Source organism: Moschus berezovskii, chromosome 9, assembly GCF_049115385.1.
Source record: "Moschus berezovskii isolate FMDL1 chromosome 9, NW_MosBer_1.0, whole genome shotgun sequence".
NCBI classification, from domain to species: Eukaryota; Metazoa; Chordata; class Mammalia; order Artiodactyla; family Moschidae; genus Moschus; species Moschus berezovskii.
The window spans coordinates 94,573,652-94,600,333 of record NC_142468.1 but is presented as its reverse complement, the minus strand read 5'-3'; the positions used below and the strand labels follow the sequence as shown (position 1 = coordinate 94,600,333).

Here is a 26,682-nt window from a genome sequence, read left to right as displayed (position 1 = left end):
AACGCCTTCCATCCTGAGTATCCCCAAGGCCACACATGGCAAAGAAAAGTTCAAACAAAATTTGGTGACATTTTCCTACATGCATCATTCTGGTCTGTGAATCCCTGATTCCCAAGAGAGCTCTGATTCAGTGCACTACCATCTATTGCTAGTTTCTCTCATCCATGTACCTAAACACTGATGTTTTCTTTTAGCAACTTTTTCTTCTGGGAGTTTTCATTATTTGCTTTATGACTATCATACACATTTTGGATGCATCATACACAAAGGACATTTCATCAGCTTTAATGCTGTCCCCTTCAGTAATATGGACATGATATTAGGAGAGTTTCCTCAAATGTGCACAATCATTCCCTACTCAGTTAGCTTCTCCCCTGTTTTTAAGTCAAGCAATAGTTGGGTTGTCTTATCAGTCACAGTTCTATATTTCATGGGTTGTGCTGATCTCATTTGAAGATTCTGTCAGAATTTCTGATGACCAGTCATCTTCGACAGGCAGAGTCACTGGACCAAATCCCAGCCTTGACTTTTCTGTAGGAACTGCAGTGATGTCTTGATCCAGAGGAGGAGATCTGGAAGTTATATAATTGAGGAAGGAGACAATCCCTAGGGGAAGAGAAGAATTCGAAATGAGTTTCAAGAGACAGACGGTCTTTTGGCTTTGAGAATTCTAACTCATTCTTTCAATACTCAGCTCACAAGGGCTCTTTCCAGTGAAGTCAATCCCCTGCCCACCCCCACCCCCCGCCAGCAGGGTTCCTTTACCCTCCTGCACTCCCATTTCATTACTGTACTTCATCCGGGGTTAGGACAAAGCTTGAACTCCTGGATGCAAATCATAGTCCCCACTTTCTGTGTGGTCTTGAGCAAGCTTCTCAACCCGCCTGTGCCTCAGTTAGTAGAAAAGTGAAAGTGAGGTCGCTCAGTCGTGTCCGACTCTTTGCGAACCCATGGACTGTAGCCTCCCAGGCTCCTCCGTCCATGGGATTTTCCAGGCAAGAATACTGGAGTGGGTTGCCATTTCTTTCTCCAGGAGATCTTCCCAACCCAGGGATTGAACCCGGGTCTCTGGCTTTGTAGGCAGATGCTTTACCGTCTGAGCCACCAGGGAAGCCAGTTAGTAGAACAGGTTACTAATTCTAGATTTTTTTCAGACTCCAAAATGCATGTTTTCTTTACCATACCACACTGCCTCTTGGGGTATGAATGTTTTTAATAGGAATGGTTAGTGCTTCTATTTCTCCTAGATTCCTCCTCCCTTTTGAGAACTGATTTCCCCTTCCATCCTCCTAGCTTAAGGCAGGAAGGGGACTGACTCACCCGCAAACAAGTATATGAAGTCACTCCCCCAATTAACCTGATAGGGCCATAGGAGAGCTGACTCCACTTTTTCTGAAGTATACAAGTCGACCTGTTCCAGAAACAGGATGAGGCAGAGCAACAAGCAGGAGGCTAGGACCAGAAGAAAACATGTCACATCCTTCAGTGTCTTTAATTTGCCTTGACTGCTACCCCCAATTCTTCTACTTCCAGACACCATATTATTTGTCATTGTTGTTTAGTCGCTAAGTTGTGTCCAACTTTTTTGCAACCCCATGGACTGTAGCCTGCCAGGTTCCTCTGTCCATGGGATTTCCCAGGCAAGAATAACTGGAATGGGCTGCCATTTCCTCTTCCAGGGGATCTTCCCCACACAGGGGTCGAACCCATGTCTTCTGCGTTGCAGGCAGATTCTTTACCACTAAGCCACTGGAGAAGCCCATACCATATTACACAGAAAGGATCAAAGAGATAACAGTCTAACCAAGATGACTGACCAAGGTGAGGCCTCTTCCCTGGGTTAAGTTAATGAATGTGTTTCATACAGTAAGACAGGGCAGGTAGCTGGCAACTTGATAGAATGCAGAAGAGAAAGGGAACAAGAAAAAGAGGATAAAAACCCACACGGAGGAGGTTTGTTCCCTCTCAACAATTTTACCACAGTACTACCCTGCCGTCTAGGTCTGTACCTGAGATGAAGCTGAGCATGGATACCTTCAGATCCAAGTTTCCAGTCACCCTTCCTCTTCTAGGGAGGCAAGAACTGAAGAGCCAGCCAAGGACAACAAGTATGGTCAAGACAGAGATGAGGAAGAAGGCCCTGGAATATTGGAGGTAATCTGCCAAAGAGAAGGAGACGCTTGGTTAGTCCAACTGGGAACCTCTCCTTAAGAAAACCAGACAGAGTCTTAAGAGAAGGGAGTGAAGACTCAAGAGGATGGAACTGAGCTTGCTATGTGGCACCCAGGGCACAAGGTAAGAATCTTTCCCAGCTCTTCATTGATATTTGGAATTTTTTACTATGAAGGCAAAACCTTCACTGTAAAACTAAAGATAATATACAAATAGTTCTGGGTACATTAACACAGTAACTTAGATGTAGACCAACTTATAAGAGGTGTGACCAATATTACAACACATGTTTGAACTTTTTCTCGTTCCTAATTCTAATTCTAAAAGTAATACATACTCGATATAGCATTGGAGGGACTACAGAAGTGCCAAGAAGCAGGAAGAATATCAGCCACATTCCCACTACCTACAGACAACAATTGTTGACATCTTACTTGGTTTCTTTTTGGTATTTTTCTATCCCCTGTACATAGTCAACATGATACTGAATTTATTGATTTTTTTAAAAAGATGATGCAGTAAGATTTTTCTCAGATCATCTGCTGTAAACATCACATTTAATGGCTACAAGATAGTCTATCATATCAACATACTTTGCTTAATGATTTTACCGTTGTTGGAGTTTGTTTTTATTTATTTTTTCTCTTTTAAATGTATCTGGCATGAACAATCAGCCTGTGACTATAAAATGAAGTCACGGGCTGGCATGCGGGGATGACCCAGAGGGAGGATAAAGGGAGGAGGGAGGTGGGAGGGCGGTTCAGGAGGGGGAACTTATGTAAACCCGGGGCAAATTCATATCAATGTATGACAAAACCAACCAATATAATATTGTAAAATAATTTGCCTCCAAAAAAAATAAATTAATTATCTAAAAAAAAAATAAAATAAAAATAAAATGAAGTCACATTTACCTTAACTCCCATATTGAAATGATTTCAAGCCCCCAATTGCAGGAATTTAACACCCCACAAATACCTCCTTTTTTTTCTGAGTCTCTCAAGGCCCCACCTCACGTGTGTTTAAGGACAGTCTGCTAAGGTTCTTCTGCTGCAATCCCCTGACCCTGGTGCCATAACACGCCTCTCCCTCATCTCTTGGCTCCAGGGTTCTGCTCTCCTTGGTTCTGCCCCTTCAGACTGGGTGGTGGTAAGAAAGAAGAGGGAACATGCCAACCCGTACTGTTTTTTTTTTTTTAAGATTCATTTACTTATTTATTTTACTTTTTGGCTGTGGTGGGTGTTCATGGTTGCACTCAGGCTTTTTCTACTTGTGGCGAGTCGAGTGGGGGCTCTTTGTTGGGGTGTGCAGGCTTCTCATTGTGGTGGCTTCTCTTGCTACAGAGCAGGGTCTCTAGGTGAGTGGGTTTTAGTAGCTGCAGCACAGGGGCTAAGTAGTTGCAGCTTGTGGGCTTTGTTGCTCCTCAGCACGGGATTGTCCTGAACCAGGGATGGATTGAACCTGTGTCCCTTGCATTGCAAGGCTGATTCTTAACCACTGGACCACCAAGGAAGCCCTGCCAATCCTTGCTTTTTGCTACTCTTTCCCTAACATGAAATGATCCTTCGCTTGACTTCCCCAGCAATACAGAACAATTCTTCTGTATTTTATCTTCCCCAGTTTTACAGAATAATTAAGAAATGGAGTAACTTACAAGTAGACATATCTTTACTGAGGTACCACAGATCTACCAATATCTTCAATTTCTTCATAGGGTGCTTCCTCGTCTAACTTGTTTTCTGTCTCAGTGTAACAAGGGCCTGCTCATCCCTACCAGGAAAAGTTCTCTAAGCACTTCTATGCCTAAAAAGCCAAGCCCAGCTTCCAAGTAACCTTAGAGAGAAGACTACCAAGCTTATCCTAGTCCACAAACTGCCTCTTAAGTTTTATTTTGTTGTCTAGAACATACCATTGGCTAACAAACATCAATAACAGTAATTTCCATTAAGAGAAACGACCCTCCTACCCACTCCAATATTCTTGAGCTTCCCTTGAAGCTCAACTGGTAAAGAATCCGGCTGCAATGTGGGAGACCTGGGTTTGATCCCTGGGTTGGGAAGATCCCCTGGAGAAGAGAAAGGCTGCTGCTGCTGCTGCTGCTAAGTCACTTCAGTCGTGTCCAACTCTGTGTGACCCCATAGACGGAAGCCCACCAGGCTCCACCATCCCTGGGATTCTCCAGGCAAGAAAAGGCTACCACTCCATTATTCTGGCCTGGAGAATTCCAAAGGGGTCGCAAAGAGTCAGACATGACTGAGCAACTTTCACTTTCGCTTTCTTTTTCACCCTTCTACCCACAGAGGTCAGGTGCTATATGGCCTCAACAAGTTAGCCACATTAAAACATGAAAACCCAAGGGCAGCACATTTTCTGAAAACTAGGTCATTCAGAATTAGCCAGTTAGGGGTTTCCCTAGTGGTTCAGTGGTAAAGAATCCACCTACCAATGCAAGGGATGTGGGTTCAATCCCTGATCCGGCGTGATCCCACATGCTTGGAGGCAGCTAAGTCACTGCTCCACAACTATTGAGCTAGTGCTCTAGAGCCCTAGAGCTGTAACTGCTGAGCCCCTGTGTCACAACTAGTGAAATCCAAGAGCCCTAGAGCCCGTGCTCTGCAATAAGAAGCCACCGCAAAGAGAAGTCCATGTACCTCAACTAGAGTGCAGCCTCCACTCACCACAACTAGAGAAAAGCCCACGCAGCAGCAAAGACCCATGCAGCCAAAAGTAAATAAATAAAATTATATACAGAACTAGACAGCTAGAGCTGTCAGCTAGAGTGAGCTGCATGAAGCCCAGTGTGATAAGCATCTTTTGCAGTATTGAGCCTGTAGTCTTCCATGGGCCCTCACAGCCCTTGTCTCAAGTCCTGTACCCTTGCCTACAACTCCTTTGACTAACATTAGTAGGACCAAGGAAAGGTACCAGTTTAATTCCTGTGCTTGGATATCTGGATTTGGGACTGATTGATGCTACTTTACTCTTTTGCTTGCTTGAACCACGAAGATATAAAGCTAGCCTGGGATATCCCCCTTTCCAGTCACTTATATACTAATAAACAGGAAAAACTGAGCTGTAGAGATAAAATAAAGCATAAACAAAGTGAAATGACAAAGGAGTTCAGGAGAGACTGAATGACTAGTTGGCTTGATTTTCGTTGCCTGAGATCACAGTCTCCTCTGGAATCCCCTGAGGTCCAGAAAACATCCTGCCTTTGGGAGTTATGAGAGTCTTCTGAATCTCTATAAAGAAGTTCACTCTTTAGCTTATGCTGGTTCACATGACTTCTGATATTTAAAACACAAAAGAGGGCTAAGATATCCAGTCCAACTCCTGTCTAAGATGTTACAATCTAGTCTTTCTTCTACCACGAGGGGAAGACTGCTTTCACATTCTTCTTAACCATCTTAAAGTCTCAGTTTCTCATCTCCTGAAAACTCCATAAACAAGATCACTCACGATTCCATGAGAACAACTAAAGATTTGCAGCACAGTATAGTCCAAACCGTGAGAGCAACCATGTCGACCAGTCATAATGATATGCAACAAATTATCTAACCAAACTAAGCACTTAGCTTCAGAGGCTAAAACAGCTGCATTTGGCTAACTTCATAGTTTTTTCTAAAATTCATGTAACAAAACAAAAGTCTGAAAGCTGAATTCAAGCCTCTACATCCTGTAAGAAGAAATCATATTTTAGCTTTTAAACAACAATTTAAAAAAATTAAATTATTTATTTTTGGCTGCACTAGGTCTTCATTGTGGCCTGTGGGCTTCTCAACGTGGTGGCTTCTCTTATTGCAGAGCTTCGGCTCTAGGATGTGCGGGCTTCAGTAGTCATGGCTTGCAGGCTCCACAGCACAGTCTCAGTAGTTGCAGCACACAGGCTTAGTGTTCCATGGCATCTGGGATCTTCCAGGACCAGAGATGGAACCCATGTCTCCTGCACTGGCTGGTTATTCTTCACCAATAAGCCACCAAGGAAGCCCTAACCAACAGTTTATATGGCAGCCTACCTATTAATGTCTCAAAACTTTTAGAACCTGTTACAAAAGTCCCTACTTGTACATGTCAGTAAGAAATCTTGGTCCAGAGAAGAGTGCCCTAAATAGAAGGAACACCCATGTGGGTCACCTGTATCCAAATATTAATAAGCTTTCTTTAAGAACATGCATTAATGTGGACTTCAGTTCAGTTCAGTTGCTCAGTCATGTCTGACTCTTTGCAACCCCATGAATCACAGCACGCCAGGCCTCCCTGTCCATCACCAACTCCCAGAGTTCACGCAAACTCATGTCCATCGAGCTGGTGATGCCATCCAGCCATCTCATTCTCTGTTGTCCCCTTCTCCTCCTGCCCCCAATCCCTCGCAGCATCAGAGTCTTTTCCAGTAAGTCAACTCTTCGCATGAGCTGGCCAGAGTATTAGAGTTTCAGCTTTAGCATCAGTCCTTCCAATGAACACCCAGGACTGATCTCCTTTAGAATGGACTGGGTGGATCTCCTTGCAGTCCAAGGGACTCTCAAGAGTCTTCTCCAACACCACAGTTCAAAAGCATCAATTCTTAGGCGATCAGCTTTCTTCACAGTCCAACTCTCACATCCATACATGACCACTGGAAAAACCATAGCCTTGACTAGACGGACCTTTGTTGGCAAAGTAATGTCTCTGCTTTTTAATATGCTATCTAGGTTGGTCATAACTTTCCTTCCAAGGAGTAAGCATCTTTTAATTTCATGGCTGAAGTCAGCATCCGCAGTGATTTTGGAGCCCAAAAAATTAAACTGTGACACTGTTTCCACTGTTTCCCCATCTATTTCCCATGAAGTGATGGGACCAGATGCCATGATCTTAGTTTTCTGAATGTTGAGCTTCAAGCCAACTTTTTCACTCCCCTCTTTCACTTTCTTCAAGAGTCTTTTTAGTTCCTCTTCACTTTCTGCCATAAGGGTGGTGTCATCTGCATATCTGAGGTTATTGATATTTCTCCCGGCAATCTTGATTCCAGCTTGTGCTTCTTCCAGCCCAGCATTCCATGATGTACTCTGCATATAAGTTAAACAAGCAAGGTGACAATATACAGCCTTGACATACTCCTTTTCCTATTTGGAACCAGTCTGTTGTTCCATGTCCAGTTCTAACTGTTGCTTCCTGACTTGCATACAGGTTTCTCAAGAGGCAGGTCAGGGGGTCTGGTATTCCCATCTCTTTCAGAATTTTCTGCAGTTTATTGTGATTCACACAGTCTAAGGCTTTGGCATAGTCAATAAAGCAGAAATAGATGTTTTTCTGGAACTCTCTTGCTTTTTCCATGATCCAGCGGATGTTGGCAATTTGATCTCTGGTTCCTCTGCCTTTTCTAAAACCAGCTTGAACATCTGGAAGTTCACGGTTCACGTATTGCTGAAGCCTGGCTTGGAGAATTTTGAGCATGACTTTACTAGCGTGTGAGATGAGTGCAACTGTGCAGCAGTTTGAGCATTCTTTGGCATTGCCTTTCTTAGGGATTGGAATGAAAACTGACCTTTTCCAGTCCTGTGGAGTTTTCCAAATTTGCTGGCATATTGAGTACAGCACTTTCACAGCATCATCTTTCAGGATGTGAAATAACTCAACTGGAATTCCATCCCTCCACTAGCTTTGTTCGTAGTGATGCTTTCTAAGGCCCACTTGACTTCACATTCCAAGATGTCTGGCTCTAGGTGAGTGATCACATCATTGTGATTCTCTGGGTCGTGAAGATCTTTTTTGTACAGTTCTTCTGTGTGTTCTTGCCACCTCTTCTTAATATCTTCTGCTTCTGTTGGGTCCATACCATTTCTGTCCTTTATCGAGCCCATCTTTGCATGACATGGTCCCTTGGTATCTCTAATTTTCTTGAAGAGATCTCCTGTCTTTCCTATTCTGTTGTTTTCCTCTCTTTCTTTGCATTGATCACTGAGGAAGGCTTTCTCATCTCTCCTTGCTATTCTTTGGAACTCTGCATTCAGATGTTTATATCTTTCTTTTTCTCCTTTGTTTTTCACTTCTCTTCTTTTCACAGCTATTTGTAAAGCTTCCTCAGACAGCCATTTTGCTTTTTTGCATTTCTTTTCCATGGGAATGGTCTTGATCCCTGTCTCCTGTACAATGTCACAAACCTCCATCCATAGTTCATCAGGCACTCTATCTATCAGATCTAGTCCCTTAAATCTATTTCTCACTTCCACTGTATGATGTGGACTTAGGTTGCAGGAATAGCAAAACAAACCTCCCAGTTAAGGAAGACGATGAAGCTAACATCCTGGAAGAGACATCACTTTCAATTTGGCAGAGAAGAAGTCCAAATCATTTGAAAAACTTGCTAAGATCCTTGCTGGTATTCTTAGTATCATCCCAATTAGTGATTCTGCACTTCAGAGCACCACCAGGTAGCACGTAAAAGCTGCCAGGACAGGAGGGGGCACTAGCCAACAAGAAAGAAGTAGTGTTTCTCAGTGAATGGAGAAACTATTTGGCAGTTTGTAATTGATGGGCAAGATCCCCTTCCATTATTTGGAAAGTAAAACTTTGCCCAAAAGTTTCTGGAAAGTGAGAAGTGTAGGGCTGTAAGTCACCCCACTCTTGTGAACAAACAGGCTTGGTTCACGTGAGATGCTCATCTCTTTTAAGGCTGTTGACACCCCAAAAGGAAGCAGTGGGCAAGTAAAGACAACACGAGATGAAAGAGCATGCTGGTCTTGTCTTCTGAGAGGGCCCACACTCTGTCTGTGGAGTGTGTTTCTCTCTAAATAAATCCACTTCTTACTTATCACTTTGTCTTTCCCTGAATTCTTTCTGTGATGAGTTATCAAGAACCCGAGCTTCAGGCTTCCTTGGTGGTCTAGTGATTAAGAACCGCCTAGCAATGCAGGGGAAACCAGTTCGATTCCAGGTCTGGGAAGATCCCACATGCTGAGGGGCAACTAGGCCCCTAGGCCACAACTACTGAGCCTTCATTCTGGAGCCTACATACAGCAACTGCTGAAGCCCTGAGTGCCCTAGGCCCTGTGCTCCACAACAAAGAAAGCTACCACAATGAGAAGCCCGTATGAAGAGCAGCCCCTGCTCTTCACAACTGTAGAAAGTCCACACACAGCAACGAATACCCAGTGCAGCCAAAAAACAAACAAAACAAGAACCTGAGCTTCATTAAGTCCTGAAACTAGGAACTAAGGCCCCCACCCACATAGAGGATGGTGACTTCAGCCTGAGCACAAGGTTCCTAAAACACCACCCTGTCACCTGTCACGTCACTGGTCTGCACACAGTGCAGAAAAGTCTGCACACAGTGGAAGATAATGAAGACTCTGACCCCCTTCCCAAATGATTCTCCCTTCAGAAACATTCATAGATATAAAATATATAAATTATATGCACAGTCATGTCTGACTCTTTGAGACCCCATAAACTATAACCCATCAGGCTCCTCTGTCGATGGGATTCTCCAGGCAAGAATACTGGAATAGGTAGCCATCCCCGTCTCCAGGGGATCTTCCTGATCCAGGGATCGAACCCACGTCTCCTGCCTTGCAGGTGGATTCTTCACCATCTGATAAGCTTTCATGGTGGAGCAGAATCTTCAGAGCTGGTGTCTGGACACAAACCCACCTTCTCCCCAGGTTGCTTGGTTCCTCAATAAAGCAAACCTTCCTTTTTCAACAACAACAACAGAAGAAGAAGAAGAAAGAGCAGAGCAGAGAATTCATCTGGTAATAAGATGTTCCAAGAGGGCTCCCCTCACTTCAATCTAGTTCCTTCAGCGAAAATCAAAGCCAGGACAGGGTAGCAGTGCTCCGAAGGGATCTAGCTCCTTTTAACTCTGAAGGAGCCAGATTGAGTGGATGGAGATGGGAAGTAGACATTGACTTTGAGGATGAGTACGGTGCTGCTGGAAACAAGCAGAGGAATCAGTCCACTTATTTAGCCAAATTTAAACCTCCAAGCTGCTGCCATTGTGCCTTCATTCCAGGAGCATAAGATCAAAACTCCCCCGGGCTCAGGGGAAGTGCCCAGAGGAAGTGGTTTTGGAATACAAGAGATTCTGGATGGATACCTAGCACTCTGGAGAGGAAGTTCTGAAACCTTCTTTGTATTTAGATTCACTCATACCTGTTTGATAGCCAGAATCAAACATCTCTACACAGCTTGTGGGTGTTTATTATGTGACGCTTCCCAGAGTCCTGGCTCTGGACTAAAGACCCAGGCTTTCTTCTCTACCCTCTGCAAAACAGTTCAAGTTCCTCTCACTGGCAACACACATTCCTTTACATTATGGTCTGATCTCACTTATGTAGGAAATTGGCAGAAAGGTCTGTTGCATGCTGAGACCTAGTAGTAGAAATGAAGGATTGCATCCTTTACTCCCATTCTTTCTTCATCCCATCACCAATACAGCACAGAGGTTATCAGTTATCTAGAACCAGGGGAAGAAAGAGGCAGAGGAACAACGGCCTGAAGTAAGTCTAGGACTGAGGAACATGAACACACATGTTTTTGAGCCCGTCTGAGATAGCCCCAGTGAAAGTCTCAGTAATGACTGGGGACACCATGGGAGAGGTGCAATTTTTTGCAATCCAGTAGGTAAAAGTTTGTAGTTCTTGAACTTGGGCAATAATAGCTGATAGGGTCCACAAGGGGTCCCACTGATAAGATGGCTCATTGTGTCAATCTTGCAAACAAAGAATAAATCACAGTGATCCTTGAGATTGACCAAATTCCCCAAAGGGCATCCTGTTATCTCACTGTCTCCTATCCTCTCAAAGCTGCGAGGCCACAGATTCCAGACCTCCAGCTACATGACCATCCTTTCAGAGAATTTTTCGTTGGTGGGGTATAAGAAGGACTCCGTCAGAAAGGGAGGATGCTGGTTCTCCTTAAGGGCCAATTACTTTCTCTTTTCCCTCTAGCAAATTTCCCTTTTCTTGCCTGACTGCCCGGCTGCCTCTCTTTTTCTCTGCACTCGCCTTACATTCTGGCGCCGAAACCCGGGAGGGATGATCCACCACATCAACTGGGTGGGCTCCTCTCACAAGCCCTTCTCTGGTGGTCCCCTCCCTTGGACCTGGCGGAGAAACTGAGACGAGCTCTGGGATGGGATTTTCCACTTGTCTTGCTGAACTGACATCCACACACTGGCCCACATTTCATCCATCGGTTACAAGGGTGAGTGAAATCCCATTCTCTTGGATCCTCTCTCTCTCTCTCTTCATTTCCAAGTCTCAGCACTAGGCGGGAGGATCCTCACAGCCCTCGGGCCCTTGGCCTTGTGCCCCATCTGACTTTGAAATAGGGGACGCCCATTTCAAAGCAGACTATTATTACTCTCTGAGAAAATCCTGAGAACGAGGATGCCTTTTCTCTCTGATCTTTCTCCTCGCTTTCTCTCGCCCTTGTCTAACCTCCCTATCAGAGAAGGCAATGGCACCCCACTCCAGTACTCTTGCCTGGAAAATCCCATGGATGGAGGAGCCTGGTAGGCTGCAGTCCATGGGGTCGCTAAGAGTCAGACGTGACTGAGCGACTTCACTTTCACTTTCATGCACTGGAGAAGGAAATGACAACCCACTCCAGTGTTCTTGCCTGGAGAATCTCAGGGACGGGGGAGCCTGGTGGGCTGCCGTCTATGGGGTCGCACAGAGTCAGACACGACTGAAGTGACTTAGCAGCAGTAGCAGCTAACCTCCCTATTCGGCAGCAAATGGAAATTCTCAATCCCTGCTCTCAAAACCTATTCCTCTAGGATGCCTTCTCCGAAACCTAAAAGCTTTGGGCTTCCAAGGGGAGATCAGACCAAAAAGACTTATTTACTATTCTAACACTGTCTGGCCACAATACAGACTTGATAACACGTCCAGTGACCAGAAAACGGAACTCTCGATTATAATCCTCTACAGGACTTCGAGAACTTCTGCTGCCACAATGGTAGGTGGGTTAGAAATCCCTTACGTTCAGGCTTTCTTTGCTCTTCGCTCTCGACTCCCTCTGTGAGTCCTGTTCTACTTCTCAAATACTCTTAGCACACTCTGGGCCACTTCCTCCTAATGTTTCCTGATCCCTGTTCAGACTTTTCTTCTTCCTTCGACCCTCCTGACCACAGCCCACCCCCTAGCGCTCCCGATCCCCTTGCAGCTGCTCTAGATCTAGTTCCACAACCTCTATCTTATGAACTCTCCTACTTTCCTCCTTCTCAAGCGCAGGCTTCCAGCTCCCAACCCCCCTCCCCAGCCTGTGCCTGAGATACACGGAGACCTCAGCCCCACGCTCTACCCTGAGGGTCCCAAGGCTTTACCCCAACCTCTCTAGATGCCCTCCCTGTACCTGGTCCTGGACAACTTTAAAACAGGAAACTTCACCGCAGGACCCCACTCCTTCCCTGGCTCCATGCCTCCCTTTACAGGAAGTAGCTGGAGCAGAAGGCATTGTTGGGGTTCATGTCCCATTCTCCCTCACCGATCTATCTCAGATTGAAAAGAGTCTTGGCTCCTTCTCCTCAGACCCTGATAATTATCTAAAAGAATACAAGTATCTTACCCAGTGTTATGACTTAGCCTGGCATGATATTTATATCATCCTTTCACCCACTTCTCTCCCAGAAGAGAAGGAAGGAGTAAGGCAAGCCTCTTAGGTGCATGCTGATGAGATACACAGGACAGACAACACTAAGCCAGTAGGGGCCACAGCTTCCCCACCCCGATCCCAGCTGGGATTATCAGGTAGGGAGACCTGGAGGAGCAGCCCGTAATCATATGATTGCTTGCCTCATTGTGGGCCTTCAAAAGGCAGGGCATAAAGCCGTCAACTTTGATTAAGCTTCAGGAAATAACTCAAAGACTAGACATAAACCTGGCACAATTTCTAGCCAGGTTAACGGAAGTGCTACAAAAATATACAAAATTAGACCCATTTTATCTCCCAGTCATCCCCAGATATCCAAAAGAAACCAAAACAGCCAGAAGAAGGCCCTCAAATCCCTCAATGAGACCTTTTACATTTAGCCTTTAAGATATTCAATAACTGGGAAGAACAGGCAAAGCTAGAGAAGGCCTAACGAGATCAGGCCAAATACCACCTTTTAGCCACTGTCCTACACGGCTCCAAGCCTCCATCAACCAGCAAAGAAAGGAAGCCACCTGGGCCCTGTTTCAAACGCGGCAAAGAAGGCCAACTGGGCTCGCTCATATCTAAAGCCAAGGCTTCCTCCAGGTCCATGCCCCAGCTGTGGCATAAAGGGACATTGGAAGGTCGACTGCCCAAATCCCTCTCCAGGGATCCCGACATCCCCTCCTGGTCCTGAGCAGGAGTCCTCCAACCCAGCTCTGCCCAGCCTCCTTGGACTCACCGCTGAAGACTGAAGGTGTCCAGGGCCTTAGACCCCAACTCTCATCACCTCTATGGAGCCCAGTGTAACTTTTACAGTGGCAGGATCACTTACAAGCCCTCACCAACCAAACTGTCCACAAGCTACTTCTAACTCACTCAGATTATCAAAAACTTTGACCTCACACAAATCCTCTTGACCCACATTCCAGCCTTTTCTTATCTCACCCCCAAGGTGCCCCTGTCCTGCAGGAAGCAGTTACAGAAGATTGACCTTCGGCCTTTATCCTAAATCAAAAAGGCTGGAATGATAGGGTCCACACAGGGTGTCACTGATAAGATGGCTCATAATGTTGACCTCACAAACAAAGAATAAATCACGGTGATCCTTGAGATTGACCAAATTCCCCAAAGGGCATCCTGTTATCTCACTGGCTCCTATCTTCTCAAAGCTGCGAGGCCACAGATTCCAGACCTCCAGCTACGTGACCATCCCTTCAGAGAATTTTTCACAGGTGGGGTATAAGAAGGACTCCGTCAGAAAGGGAGGATGCTGGTTCTCCTTAAGGGCCAGTCACCCTCTCTTTTCCCTCTAATAAATTTCCCTTTTCTTGCCTGACTGCCTAGCTTGCTCTCTTTTTCTCTGCATTTACCTTACAATAGCATGTTATTATTACAGGCTGATGAATCCTAGACATACTGATAACATTTGGGGCATTCCTAATGAAATCTGTATTGCAGATTAATCACTGACCCTAGAATTAGGACTAGTTCATATTGAGTTCTTTAAGTACACAGTTGTAAGTCTAGTATCCACCCTGTTTCCAGTGCTGTTCTGTGCTGTGTTGTGCTTAGTCACTCAGTTGTGTCCAACTCTTTGCGACCCCATGGATTGTAGCCCACCAGGCTCCTTTGTACATGGGGATTCTCCAGGCAAGAATGCTGGAGTGGGTTACCATGCCCTCTTCCAGAGGATCTTCCCAACCCAGGGGTCAAACCCAGTTCTCCCACATTGCAGGTGGATTCTTTACCAGCTGAGCTACCAGGGAAGCCCATTTCAATGTTGGGCTTCCCTGGTGGCTCCGAGGTGGGTTGCCATTTCCTTCTCCAGGGATCTTCCCAACCCAGGGATCGAACCCTGGTCTCCCTCATTGGAGGCAGACGCTTTAACCTCTGAGCCACCAGGGAAGCCCAACATTGGAATGGGCTTCCCTGGTAGCTCAGCTGGTAAAGAATCCACCTGCAATGTGGGAGAACTGGGTTTGACCCCTGGGTTGGGAAGATCCCCTGGAAGAGGGCATGGTAACCCACTCCAGCATTCTTGCCTGGAGAATCCCCATGGACAAAGGAGCCTGGTGGGCTACAATCCATGGGGTCGCAAAGAGTTGGACACAACTGAGTGACTAAGCACAACACAGCACAGCACAGCACTGGAAATAGGGTGGATATTTGACTTACAACTGTGTACTGAAAGAACTCAGTTGACATTCTGTAAACGATAGTTGGCCTCATAGGTGAATTCAAGGCTCCAAGAAATAAACTACTGCTTTAAGTGACAAAATTTCAAGATTCTGATTCATTAAAGATTTAAATAGGGGCTTCCCAGGTGGTTCAGTGGTAAAGAATCTGCCTGCTAATGCAGGGGACATGGAATTGGTCCCTGGTCTGAAACATCCCCCATGCCGTGGAGCAACCAAGCGCATGCATTACAGGTACTGAACCTGAGCTCTACAGCGGGGGAGCTGCAACTACTGAGCCCATGTGCAGCACCTACTGAAGCCCACATGCCCTGGAGCCCACTCTCTGCAATAAGAGAAGCCACTGCAATGAGAAGCCCACTCACTGCAACTAGAGAGAAGTCCACATGGTAACGAAGACCCAGTACAGCCAAAAATAAACAAAATTATTAAAAATTTTTAAATAATTATCTCAAAGCCTGAGGTTTAGCCTGGGTACCCAGTAACATAAATACAATTGAAGCTTAATGTTTATGCCTATATCTATTTAATTTTTATTTTTTTGGCTGCACCATGAGGCATGTAGGATCTTTAGTTCCCCTGACCAAGGACTGAACCAGTGCCCCCTGCAGTGGAAGCAGAGTCTTAACCAATGGACCACCAGGGAAGTCACTATGCCTCTATCTCTTACTCCATTTCTCTAGAAATGAAGTTCAGTTCAGTTCAGTTCAGTCACTCAGTGGTGTCCGACATTTTGCGACCCCATGAATCACAGCACGCCAGGCCTCCCTGTCCATCACCAACTCCCGGAGTTCAATCAAACTCATGTCCATCGAGTCGGTGATGCCATCCAGCCATCTCATTCTCTCATCCCCTTCTCCTCCTGCCCCCAGTCCTTCCCAGCATCAGAGTCTTTTCCAGTGAGTCAACTCTTCGCATGAGGTGGCCAAAGTATTGGAGTTTCAGCTTTAGCATCAGTCGTTCCAATGAACACCCAGGACTGATCTCCTTTAGAATGGACTGGTTGGATCTCCTTGCAGTCCAAGGGGCTCTCAAGAAATGAAGTTAGTAAGCACAAATCTCTGGATGCACTTATATTGCTTTGGTTGTTCCTCATGGTGTGAGAGTGTGCAGCACTGTGCACGGATATTACCATTTACACATCTCTGTTAATATCATGGCTAACCATCCTATCTCATTGTTCATTTGATTTGCTGTTCTTTAATGACAGATTGAGGTTAAAGTAATTTTTTCTATGTTTGTTAGACATCTGCAGTGTCTGTTTTGTAAACTGTTTACCAAACATTTATTTATGGAGGTATTTTATTTATTATAATAAAAATTTGTGTATCATCTAATATATATTAACGCCATTAACCTTCTACCTTTCATATTTGTTACAATTATTTTCTCTAGTTTTTAGTTTTAGTTGAAGATGCAGCTGAATTGTCTGCCTGCCTTTCATTTTAGTTCCTTCTGAAGATCTCATTTTAGGATCCTATCCCTTAGTTCCAGATACTAAACATGGGTGCATGGATGCTAAGTTGCTTTAGTCATGTCTGACTCTTTGCAACCCTATGGACTGTAGCCCACCAACAGCCCTCTGTCCATGGGATTCTCCAGTCAAGAATACCGGAGTGGGTTGCTGTGCCCTCCTCCAGGGTTGCAATCCATGTCTCTTATGTCTCTTGCATTGGCAGGTGGGTTCTTTATCACTTGAGCTACCTGGGAAACCCATACTAAATATGAGCCCTTGCCAAATAGGTGATACTTCACTTCAGGGTTGGATAGATGCCCCCCCACCCCGGCAAATCTTGGACTCCTGTTCATCTTCACAGAAATAAACACTTTACTCTAGTATGCTTTCTTTCACAGTACCTGTTCTTTTGTATAAATGTATCTCTTGGTGGATGTTGGGGAAACTGTACAGTTTTAGCTTTCCTCTAAGTCTTAGTTCTAGTTGAAAAACTTCATGCATATGGTATCTTCTGGCCCTAGAAATTTATTTTTAATATATTTACTTTTTTGGCTGTGCCAGGTCTTAGTTGTGGTATGTGGGATCTTGTAACCTGACCAGGGATTGAACCTGGGCCCCCTGCATTGGGATTCTTAGCCACTGTACCACCAGGGAAGTTCCCCTAGAAATTTATTTTTTAATATTATGTGTTGCATCTTCAGATTTACTTAAATTCACAAAAATTTGACAATTTATTCTCTAAATATTTGGCATTTGTTATATTACATATCTGACATGCATTCAACTTTTCTTCTACAGTTAGCAGAACAAACTGACCTTGAAAGTTAAAACTGATGGAGGCTGAGACACTTTGCTCTATCTTCCAGCTATGATCCAGCACTCCTATTTCTGCAAACCACATTAGACTAACAATCTCATTGCATCACAAGAACAGCTCATAAATTATAAACAAGTTCTTCATGGAGAGTAAAAGACTATCAGCTCATAATTTGGGAGAGGAAATGACCTGAGATATGAAGGAGAAAGGGTACACCGAGGATATCAGAGAAAAGGATGTCCGTGTTCACAGTCTGGCTGAGATCCCTTCTGGACCCAGAGAGGTGAAGGTCAAAAGATCTTGGAGGAAAAAAGATGAAGAGCCAATGTGGCAGAATATTCTGGAACTGTGGGGCCTGCAGCATTCAATTCAGTGACACTCACAGGGTGGCTTGGGTGTGTGGCTCCAGCACAGCTCATGGTTGCATGGGATCCAGAGTCCTGCGTAGAGCTCAAGGCCATCATTGATCACCAGGAACTGCACCCAGTTCAGTGGGGACATGCAGATCAGCACTAGGAGGCTAAAGCCACAGAGGCTGCCACAGAACATTCGGATGTAGGTGTGAGTCTGATCCACATGCTGCTGTCGCCTCTGGGGTGGCATCAAGGCACTCGGATGTTGGGTGGGGAGGGTAGGCTACAAGGGCGAGGGATGAGGGAGATATTGCCTACCCAAGAAGATAACCCTTAATCCCCGGGGTCTCCTGCTCTTCTCTACCTCAAGTACCCCCACATGTGAGCCTGGGACATCTCTCCCTACCCCTTCCATAAAAAACAGGTCAGGGTCATCTTTCCCTATCTTTAGGACACTCTGTCTAGACCCACCTCTAAACAAGTCCTCTTCTTCCCATTGAACTACAACTAGGTATCTCCTCACCCTTTGGTATCTCCGGTCCCCCTTGACTTTGGGAACCTCGGGATAGTAGAAGGTGAAGACTGTTTGCTCCTCCCTCTCCATCTTGGCAGCCAGTTCACTTTCTAACTGCCACGGAACTTGTCTCGGTACGTCCTCATACACACTGGGCAGAATTCAAAGGGGGCTGGAAACCCCTTGGCACAGATTCCATTTCTGCTTCATATTCTGGGTCTGGTCAGATTGAGTAGAAATCCTCAAGTGTTAAGCATGCGCATGTATGTATGATGCTCTGCACCCTCCTTCTCTGATCCCTCCCAACTCCTTTGTTAAATAAATCCACAAACGTTTTGTCATCAGTTGCTGCATGTCAAGTTTTGTGATAGGTCCTGGGACATAAAGATAAATGAGATGTAGTTCCCTAAAAAATTAAAAAGTATACTCTGATGTCTCCAGGACTCAGTAGTTTGTGGTTATAATTTAAGATTATATATCTGATTGGAATATAAATATGTTTATGTACAGAGATATCTCAGCAGTTGCAGAATTCATACTCTCGCCCCTATTTTAAGTGGAAGACCTCAGGTATGTCTCAATAGATGCAGGAATCAGTCTGTCAGCCATAGTCCTTCATTCAGCACCCACCTTTTTCTTCCTTTTTTTGCTCTAGTTTCCCCTCTTCAATGTCCTCTACTCATGAAACCATTCAAGGTGCAGCCTCTGCCACTGACACTGCAGACAAGGCTCTGTTAAAATGCCAGTGTCCCTACCCCAGGGGGCTACCAGCCAATGTGCTGAAAGCTACCATCAAGATAATACAGCAGTGTTGAGTTCCACGTGGAATTGAGGAGAATACCCTTTCCCTGGTTCCATAGCCAGCACAACATATGCCCAGAGTATCTCAAAGTCTCCTTTTCAGACAACTCTCAGCATTGGTCTTAACTCCTTTCCCCACAAGGGCTCAAAACCAACCCAAGATGCTGAACAGATGTCATCCTGTTCCACAGCATGAACTTTGATTCCAGTAAACGCCCAGCTGGATTACCAGCTCTTGTTTTCCAAAGTTTGGGCCAAATCACAATGTCCCGGCACACTTTTCTCCTACATATGCTCTCCCTACCCATCCCAACTTGTGGAAACATATTCTTTATTTCAGCCGGTGAGAGCTGCTATTAACAGCTAGTTTTTGTCCGTGCTTTAGCATATAGTCCTCCTTCTGCAAAAGTGTTATTTGACGCTCTGTCTGTCTCCTAAAACTTAGCCTACTGCCTGAAAAGAATAGTATTTCATGTTGAATGAATGAGTGAGCAATACATTTTCATATTAAGTAGAGGGGCTTCCTGGCTAGCTCAGTTGGTAAAGAATCCGCCTGCAATGCAGGAGACCTAGGTTCAATCCCTGGTTTGGGAAGATTCCCTGGCAAAGGGAAAGGCTACCCACTCCAGCGTTCTGGCCTGGAGAATTCCAAGGACTGTATAGTCCATGGGGTTGCAAAGAGTCAAACAAGACTGAGCGACTTTCACTTCACTTCACTTCTTTACCAGTAGCGCCCTACCTAGGAAGCCCATCAGCCCCTCTAGTGAAGTGAAAGTCACTCAGTCGTGTTTGCAACCGCATGGACTATACAATCCATGGAATTCTCCAGGCCAGAATACTGGAGGAGGTAAGCCTTTCCCTTATCCAGGGGATCTTCCCAATCCAGGGATCAAACCTAGGTCTCCTGCATTGTGGGTGGATTCTTCACTAGCTGAGCCACCAGGGAAGCCCAAGAATACTGGAGTGGGTAGCCTATCCCTTCTTCAGGGGATCTTCCCAACCCAGGAATCGAACTGGAGTCTCCTGCATCACAGGTGGATTCTTTACCAGCTGAGCTAACCTACCTGCAATGCAGGAGGTGTAAGAGACGGGGGTTTGATTTGTGGGTTGGGAAGATCCCCTGGAGGAGGGCATGGCAACTTATTCCAGTATTCTTGCCTGGAGAATCCCATGGATAGAGGAGCCTGGTGGGCTATAGTCCACAGGGTTGCAAAGAGTCGGACATGACTGAAGCAACCTAGCATGCACGCAAGAGGCTGATACAGAGAACAGAAGAGTTAACGCCATCAGAGGGAAATTAGGGAAGATTTAGATGTTTAGATGGAGGTTTAGATGGAAAAGACGCTGTCTAAGCTGAATTTTAAAGGAATTTGACAAATAATTGTGTGGAAGCGCATGTGAAACAGAATAGTATGTCTCAAGGCAGAAAGCCACAAATATCATGAAGTTCTGAAGGCACTATAAGCAGAGTGGTTCTATTGGTGTGTGTGGGGGCTACATCGCAAAGAGTCTTTTATGCCATGCTATGCAATTGTATTGTGAAGTTTTTTTCAGTGCCTTTTATTTATTTTTGTCAGAGGATAATTGCTTTACAACGTTGTGTTAATTTTTGCTGTACAACAAAGTATACGCATGTTTGTACAGCATGTCTGTTAGATACACATGTATGACCAGAGAGCTAATATAGGCTGTGAATAGGCAGACCTGCATTTCTATCCTGTATGGGCATTTACTTAGTTCCAACAATTACAGGCCAGCTATATGCAAACATATATCCCCTCCCTCCTAAGTCTCCCTCCCCACCTCCCACCCCACCCCTGTAGGTCATCACAGAGCACTGAGTTGAGCACCCTCCTAAATCGCAGCTTCCCACTATCTATTCTATCCATAGTAGTGGTTAACCCGTTTGGAGGGCAGGGACAGAGACACAGATGTAGAGAATGAACTTGTGGATGCAGAAGGAGAAGGGGAGGGTGGGATGACTTGGGAGAGTAGTATTGTGAAGTTTTGATTGCTGGAATATTCTAACCTTACTGCAACAGTTATAGGAAAGACTTTTCCAGCTGCATCAAACTGGCTTGTACAGCATGTCTGTTAGATACACATGTATGACCAGAGAGCTAATATAGGCTGTGAATAGGCAGACCTGCATTTCTATCCTGTTTGGGCATTTACTTAGTTCCAACACTTACAGGCCAAGCTCCTTGGGGAAATTTCCTCAACCTCACCGAACCTCAGTTCCTTAATCTCTAAAACTGGGATAAAAAGCCTTCCTGCCTCATAGAAGTACTGTGAAGATGAAATGGGATAACACGCACAAAACAGCATAGTGCCTTAATAACTGCACAATAAATATATTATTGATGGATATTGATATTACTGATAAATCTATAGTGAGCAATTAATAAGTGCTTGCTAAATACTATCTATTATTATTTTTAAACTGTCTTTGCAAGATTCCTCAAGCATAGTCTTGGTACAGGCCACTCTGAGACATGAAATACATATGGAAAGAATGTGTCACCTCTCGCCCCTCCAGAATTAGCCCTGGAGAAGCACATTACCAAAGAGATGCTATTGATGTAAGGTGGGTATTTTGTGAACAGTATCTGATTTGGTAAATGATGCAACTCTCTAGCTAGTACAGGAGTAAGTCAGGCACCATTCAAATCTCAGTACTACCAAAAGGCAAGATGTTCAGGCCAGCTGGGAACTTGCTAAAGCCTGAGATGAATATGACAAAACAAGCATTTATTCACATCTAATGACTGATGCTGAAGTTTCAACACTTTGGCCACCTGATGCAAAGAGCCAACTCACTGGAAAAGACCCTGATGCTGGGAAGAATTGAGGGCAGGAAAAGAAAGGGGAGACAGAGGATGAGATGGTTGGATGGCATCACTGACTCAACAGACATGAGTTTGAGCAAACTCCGGGAAATAGTGAAAGACAGGGAAGTCTGGCATGCTGCAGTCCGTGGGGTTTCAAAGAGTCGGAAACAACTTAGTGACTGAACAACAATGACTGTGTATATTGCAATTCATCCACTTTAAGAAACAGTTTGGGGGACTTGCCTGGTGATCCAGTGGTTAAAACTTCATGCTTCCAATGCAAGGGGCGGGTGTCAAGGAACCAAGATGCCACGAGGTGCAGCCAAAAAAAAATAAAAAAGAGCAGCAGCAATTTGGGATTCCCACTGTGTGCTACCACCTCCACCTTCCAGACTCATGGGACCTGAGGGGAGCATGGCCATGGCCAGTGGAGTGAGTGGATTGAGTGGAGGCTGCTACCACCAGGAACTGCTGTGGAAACAATATCATGATGGCTACTTATGTTCCCTGTTGCTCCCTGCAGAATCCCAGAGCTCTGCTCTTGCATTGAGTGAGTTCAATGCAGAACTAGATCAGGCTGGTTAAAGACTTGGTCTCTGAGAAAACAATTGGACTGATGCGAATGCAGTTTTGAAAAACAAAACAAAACTGTGGACTATATATACTGCGATAATCCACCGCATCAGCCTGTGGCTATTGAGCTGTGGAAGGTCTGTGCACCAGCAAAGCAGGCCCTGTTTCTGGGCCCCAGACTGACTTCACATAGCCCCAGTAAGGATGGAAAACCAGGCCCCCACACCGGTCACTGAGAGGGAAAAGTGGATGGGAGGCTACTGTCAAAAGACATAATATGATAAAAAATGGCTTCCAAAAATCATTGATGAAGAAGAAAAAAATTGGATGACAAAGTATATAATAATATGTAGAAACTGGAAAATTATGATGAAAACACACAGAGCTCTCTTCTTTATTTAACACTAGAAATACTGGGTATATAGTGTTTCAGTGCAGATCACGCTGCAAATTACACTGGAAAAGCACAAGGTATTGTCATATGCTTAAGAGCAAAGTACTATCGGACTTCTCAAAAGCTCAGTGGTAAAGAATCCCCCTGCCAATGCAGGTTTGATTCCTGGTCCAGGAAGATCCCACATGTTATGGAGCAACTAAGCCTATATGCCACAACTATTGAGATTGTGCTCTAGAGCCCAGGAGCCGCTACTACTGAGCCCTTGGGCCACAACTAGTGAAGACTGTGTGCCCTACAGCCCCATATTGGGGAGCAAGAGAAGCCACTGCAATGAGAAGTCCTTGCATCACACAAAAAAAAGCAACGTACTATCACAGTAGCAGAAGGATGATGTTCCTTTCCTTGGATATTCATATGTTTGATAAATACAATATGTGGTATTTCACAAGAGAACTTTCTACAGAAGAACCAATGATAAAAATGTGAGAGACATAATATGTCATTACTAGCCAGGCACATTTGCACGTAAAGCATTCTGGGTCCTTCCACAAAAGCAAAAGTGAAAACTTCCTGCCTTTTATCCGGATGCTTTGGAGGACTATTTAAAGAAAATTCAATAGGTGGATTTTAACATACTCTACCCATCTTGGCATCAAAGGTGGCGCTAGTGGTAAAGAACCTACCTGCCAATGCAGGAGACATAAGAGATGTGGATTCAATCCCTGGGTTGGGAAGATCCCCTGGAGAAGGAAACGGCTACCCACTCCAGTATTCTGGCCTGGAGAATCCCATGGACAGAGGAAACTGGCTATAGTCCATGGGGTTGCAAAGAGTCGGACACAACTGAAGTGACTTAGCATGCACCTATCTTGACAACAGAAAAACACATTACTTTTATTATCATGTGTATTTAGTCATAGAGAAAAAGATATTAAAATAACTTTATGGTACTGAAAAAACAATTTTGGTTGGGAAAAAACAAGACATGAAAAAGTGTTAACTACAAAGGTAAATTTTGACAGATTGTACTGAAATATGAACTTCTATTCACCAGAGCATACCACTGAGAGAATAAAGAGACAATCCACAGCATGGGGTAAAATATTGCAACTCTTATCTAAGAAAGGGCTTGTAGCAAGAATATATTAAGAACTCTTTCAAGGGACTTCCCTGGTGGTCCAGTGTTTAAGAATCCACCTTGCAATGCAGGGGATGAGAGTTCAATTCCTGGTCGGGAACTAAGATCCTACATGGCGCGGTGCAGCTAAGCCACAACTAGAGAGTTCACGCACCACAATGAAAGATCCTGTGTGCCACGACTAAGACTTGATGCAGACAAAAAAAAAAAAAAACAAAACGCAACCTCTTACAAATCAATAGGAAAGAAAGCAACCTACTTTCAAACCAACTGATGCTTTGCAAGATATCAAAATGGGCAATAAACATATGAAAAGGAGCTCAACTTCATTAGTCATCAGGAAAATGCAAATTAAAACCATAATGCAATAACACTACACTTCCATCAGAATCGCTCAGATGAAAAAGTATCATCAAGTATGGGTAGCAACTGGAACTCTCAAATGTGTCTTTTGGTTTGTAAATTGGTATAGTCACATTGAAAAACTGCTTGGCAGTATCTCCTGGAGGTGAATAAGCACATTCCCTTTTCAATCTAGTGTGTGAGTGTGCTCAGTCACTCCAACTCTTTTCAACCCCATGGACTGTAGTGTAGCCTGCTAGGCTCCTCTGTCCATGGAATTTTCCAGGCAAGAAAACTGGTGTGCATTGCCATTTCCTTCCCCAGAGGATCTTCTGGACCAGGACTGAAATGCGTCTCATGCATCTTCTGCATTGGCAGGAGGATTCTTTACCACTGCACCGCCTGGGAAGCCATGGGTAGGGTAGGTATGCAGAAGGAAGTTGTCCTCATGTCTACCAAAGACAGGGATCATACATGTCATATGTGCCCCCCAGTAGTACTGTTTTTTTCTTTTTCAGTACTTTTCATAATAGCTCCCAATAGGAAGGTACTAGTAGTTGGGTAGAAGAATGGAAATTTATGGTAAATTCATGCAAGGAAATATTATATAGCACTATGAGTAATCTACAAGCACATGAGAAATATGAATAAATCTTATAAATGTAATGCTGAGCAAAAGAAGCCAGACTTAAAGGGTGCATAGGTATGATTCCACTCAAATAAAGTGTAAAACTAGCAAAACTAATCAGTGCGGTCAGAAGTCATGGTCAGAAGTCAGAAATACCGTGGCAGAACATCCCTGGTGCTCCAGTGACTAAGACTCCATGCTCCCAATGCAGGGGGCCTCAGATTCGATCCCTGGTCAGGGAACTAGATCCTGCATGCCACAACTAAGTGTTCAAATGCCGAAACTATTAAAAAAAAAAATCCTACAAGCTGCAACTAAAGATCCCGCATGTCGCAAGGAAAATTAAAGATCCCACGTGCCACAATTAAGACCCAGTGCAGCCAAATAAATATTTTTAAAAAGAAAAATGAATCTTCTATTAAAAGAATAATTAAAAAAAAAAAGAGATACCCTTGGGAGGAAAATGACTAGGGACCAAGAGGGGACATGCAGGGGACTTTTGGAGTGCTAGAGATGTTCTATTTCTTGATCTAGACACTGACCACCAGCGTTCTAATATGCATATTATACTTTAATAAAAAGTTAGATAATCAATCTGATTTCGGTGTTGACCATCTGGTGATGTCCATGTGTAGAGTCTTCTCTTGTGTTGTTGGAAGAGGGTGTTTGCTATGACCAGTGCATTCTCTTGACAAAACTCTATTAGCCTTTGCCCTGCTTCATTCCGTGCTCCAAGGCCAAATTTGCCTGTTACTCCAGGTGTTTCTTGACTTCCTACTTTTGCATTCCAGTCCCCTATAATGAAAAGGACATCTTTTTTGGGTGTTAGTTCTAAAAGGTCTTGTAGGTCTTCATAGAACCGATTAACTTCGGCTTCTTCAGCATTACTGGTTGGGGCATAGGCCTGGATTACTGTAATATTGAATGGTTTGCCTTGGAAACGAACAGAAATCATTCTGTCATTTTTAAGATTGCATCCAAGTACTGCATTTCGGACTCTTTTGTTGACCATGATGGCTACTCCATTTCTTCTAAGGGATTCCTGCCCACAGAAGTAGATATAATGGTCATCCGAGTTAAATTCACCCATTCCAGTCCATTTTAATTCACTGATTCCAGAGGAACTCAAAAGCCTCTTGATGAAAGTGAAAGAGGAGAGTGAAAAGGTTGGCTTGAAGCTCAACATTCAGAAAACAAAGATCATGGCATCTGATCCCATCACTTCATGGGAAATAGATGGAAAAACAGTGGAAACAGTGTCAGACTTTATTTTTTTGGGCTCCAAAATCACTGCAGATGCTGATTGCAGCCATGAAATTAAAAGACGCTTGCTCCTTGGAAGGAAAGTTATGACCAACCTTGATAGTATATTAAAAAGCAGAGACATTACTTTGCCGACCAAGGTCCGTCTAGTCAAGGCAATGGTTTTTCCCGTGGTCATGTATGGATGTGAGAGTTGGACTGTGAAGAAGGCTGATCGCCGAAGAATTGATGCTTTTGAACTGTGGTGTTGGAGAAGACTCTTGAGAGTCCCTTATATTGCAAGGAGATCCAACCAGTCCATTCTAAGGGAGATCAACCCTGGATGTTCATTGGAGGGACTGATGCTAAAGCTGAAACTGCAATACTTTGGCTACCTCATGCGACAAGTTGACTCACTGGAAAAGACTCTGATGCTGGGAAAGGTTGGGGGCGGGAGGAGAAGGGGACGATGGAGAATGAGATGGCTGGATGGCATCACCGACTCTGTGGACATGAGTTTGAGTGTACTCCGGGAGTTGGTGATGGACAGGGAGGCCTGGCGTGCTGTGATTCATGGGGTCTCGGAGAGTCGGACACGACTGA

At 44.6% G+C, this 26,682-nt stretch overlaps 1 protein-coding gene and 1 pseudogene across 1 annotated transcript; one reads left to right on the top strand and one right to left on the bottom strand.

Annotated features, from left to right (window-relative positions):
• Positions 1–298: 298 nt before the first annotated feature.
• On the bottom strand, positions 299–18,217 carry LOC129562791 (transmembrane protein 202). Its single transcript, XM_055436224.2, has 5 exons — positions 18,137–18,217; positions 17,644–17,896; positions 2,010–2,159; positions 1,321–1,452; positions 299–606 (listed from the first exon to the last, which is right to left on the bottom strand). Exons 1-5 carry the CDS (start codon positions 18,215–18,217, stop codon positions 422–424), a joined length of 801 nt encoding a protein of 266 aa, XP_055292199.1. The 3' UTR covers positions 299–421.
• A 4,013-nt stretch (positions 18,218–22,230) lies between these two features.
• Positions 22,231–23,683, top strand: LOC129563443 (NADH dehydrogenase (ubiquinone) complex I, assembly factor 6-like; annotated as a pseudogene).
• The last annotated feature ends 2,999 nt before the right edge of the window (positions 23,684–26,682 follow it).

What these genes read in the sequence shown, in the direction of transcription:
- LOC129562791 (XM_055436224.2), bottom strand. Translation starts at nt 18,217, where the DNA reads ATGGAGAGGGAGGAGCAAACAGTCTTCACCTTCTACTATCCCGAGGTT. An exon ending in CCACACACCCAAGCCACCCT is followed by an intron (nt 2,160 to 17,643) that starts GTGAGTGTCACT and finishes TCTCTTTGGCAG; the next exon opens with ATTACCTCCAATATTCCAGG. An exon ending in CATGCTCAGCTTCATCTCAG is followed by an intron (nt 1,453 to 2,009) that starts GTACAGACCTAG and finishes TTCTGGTCCTAG; the next exon opens with CCTCCTGCTTGTTGCTCTGC.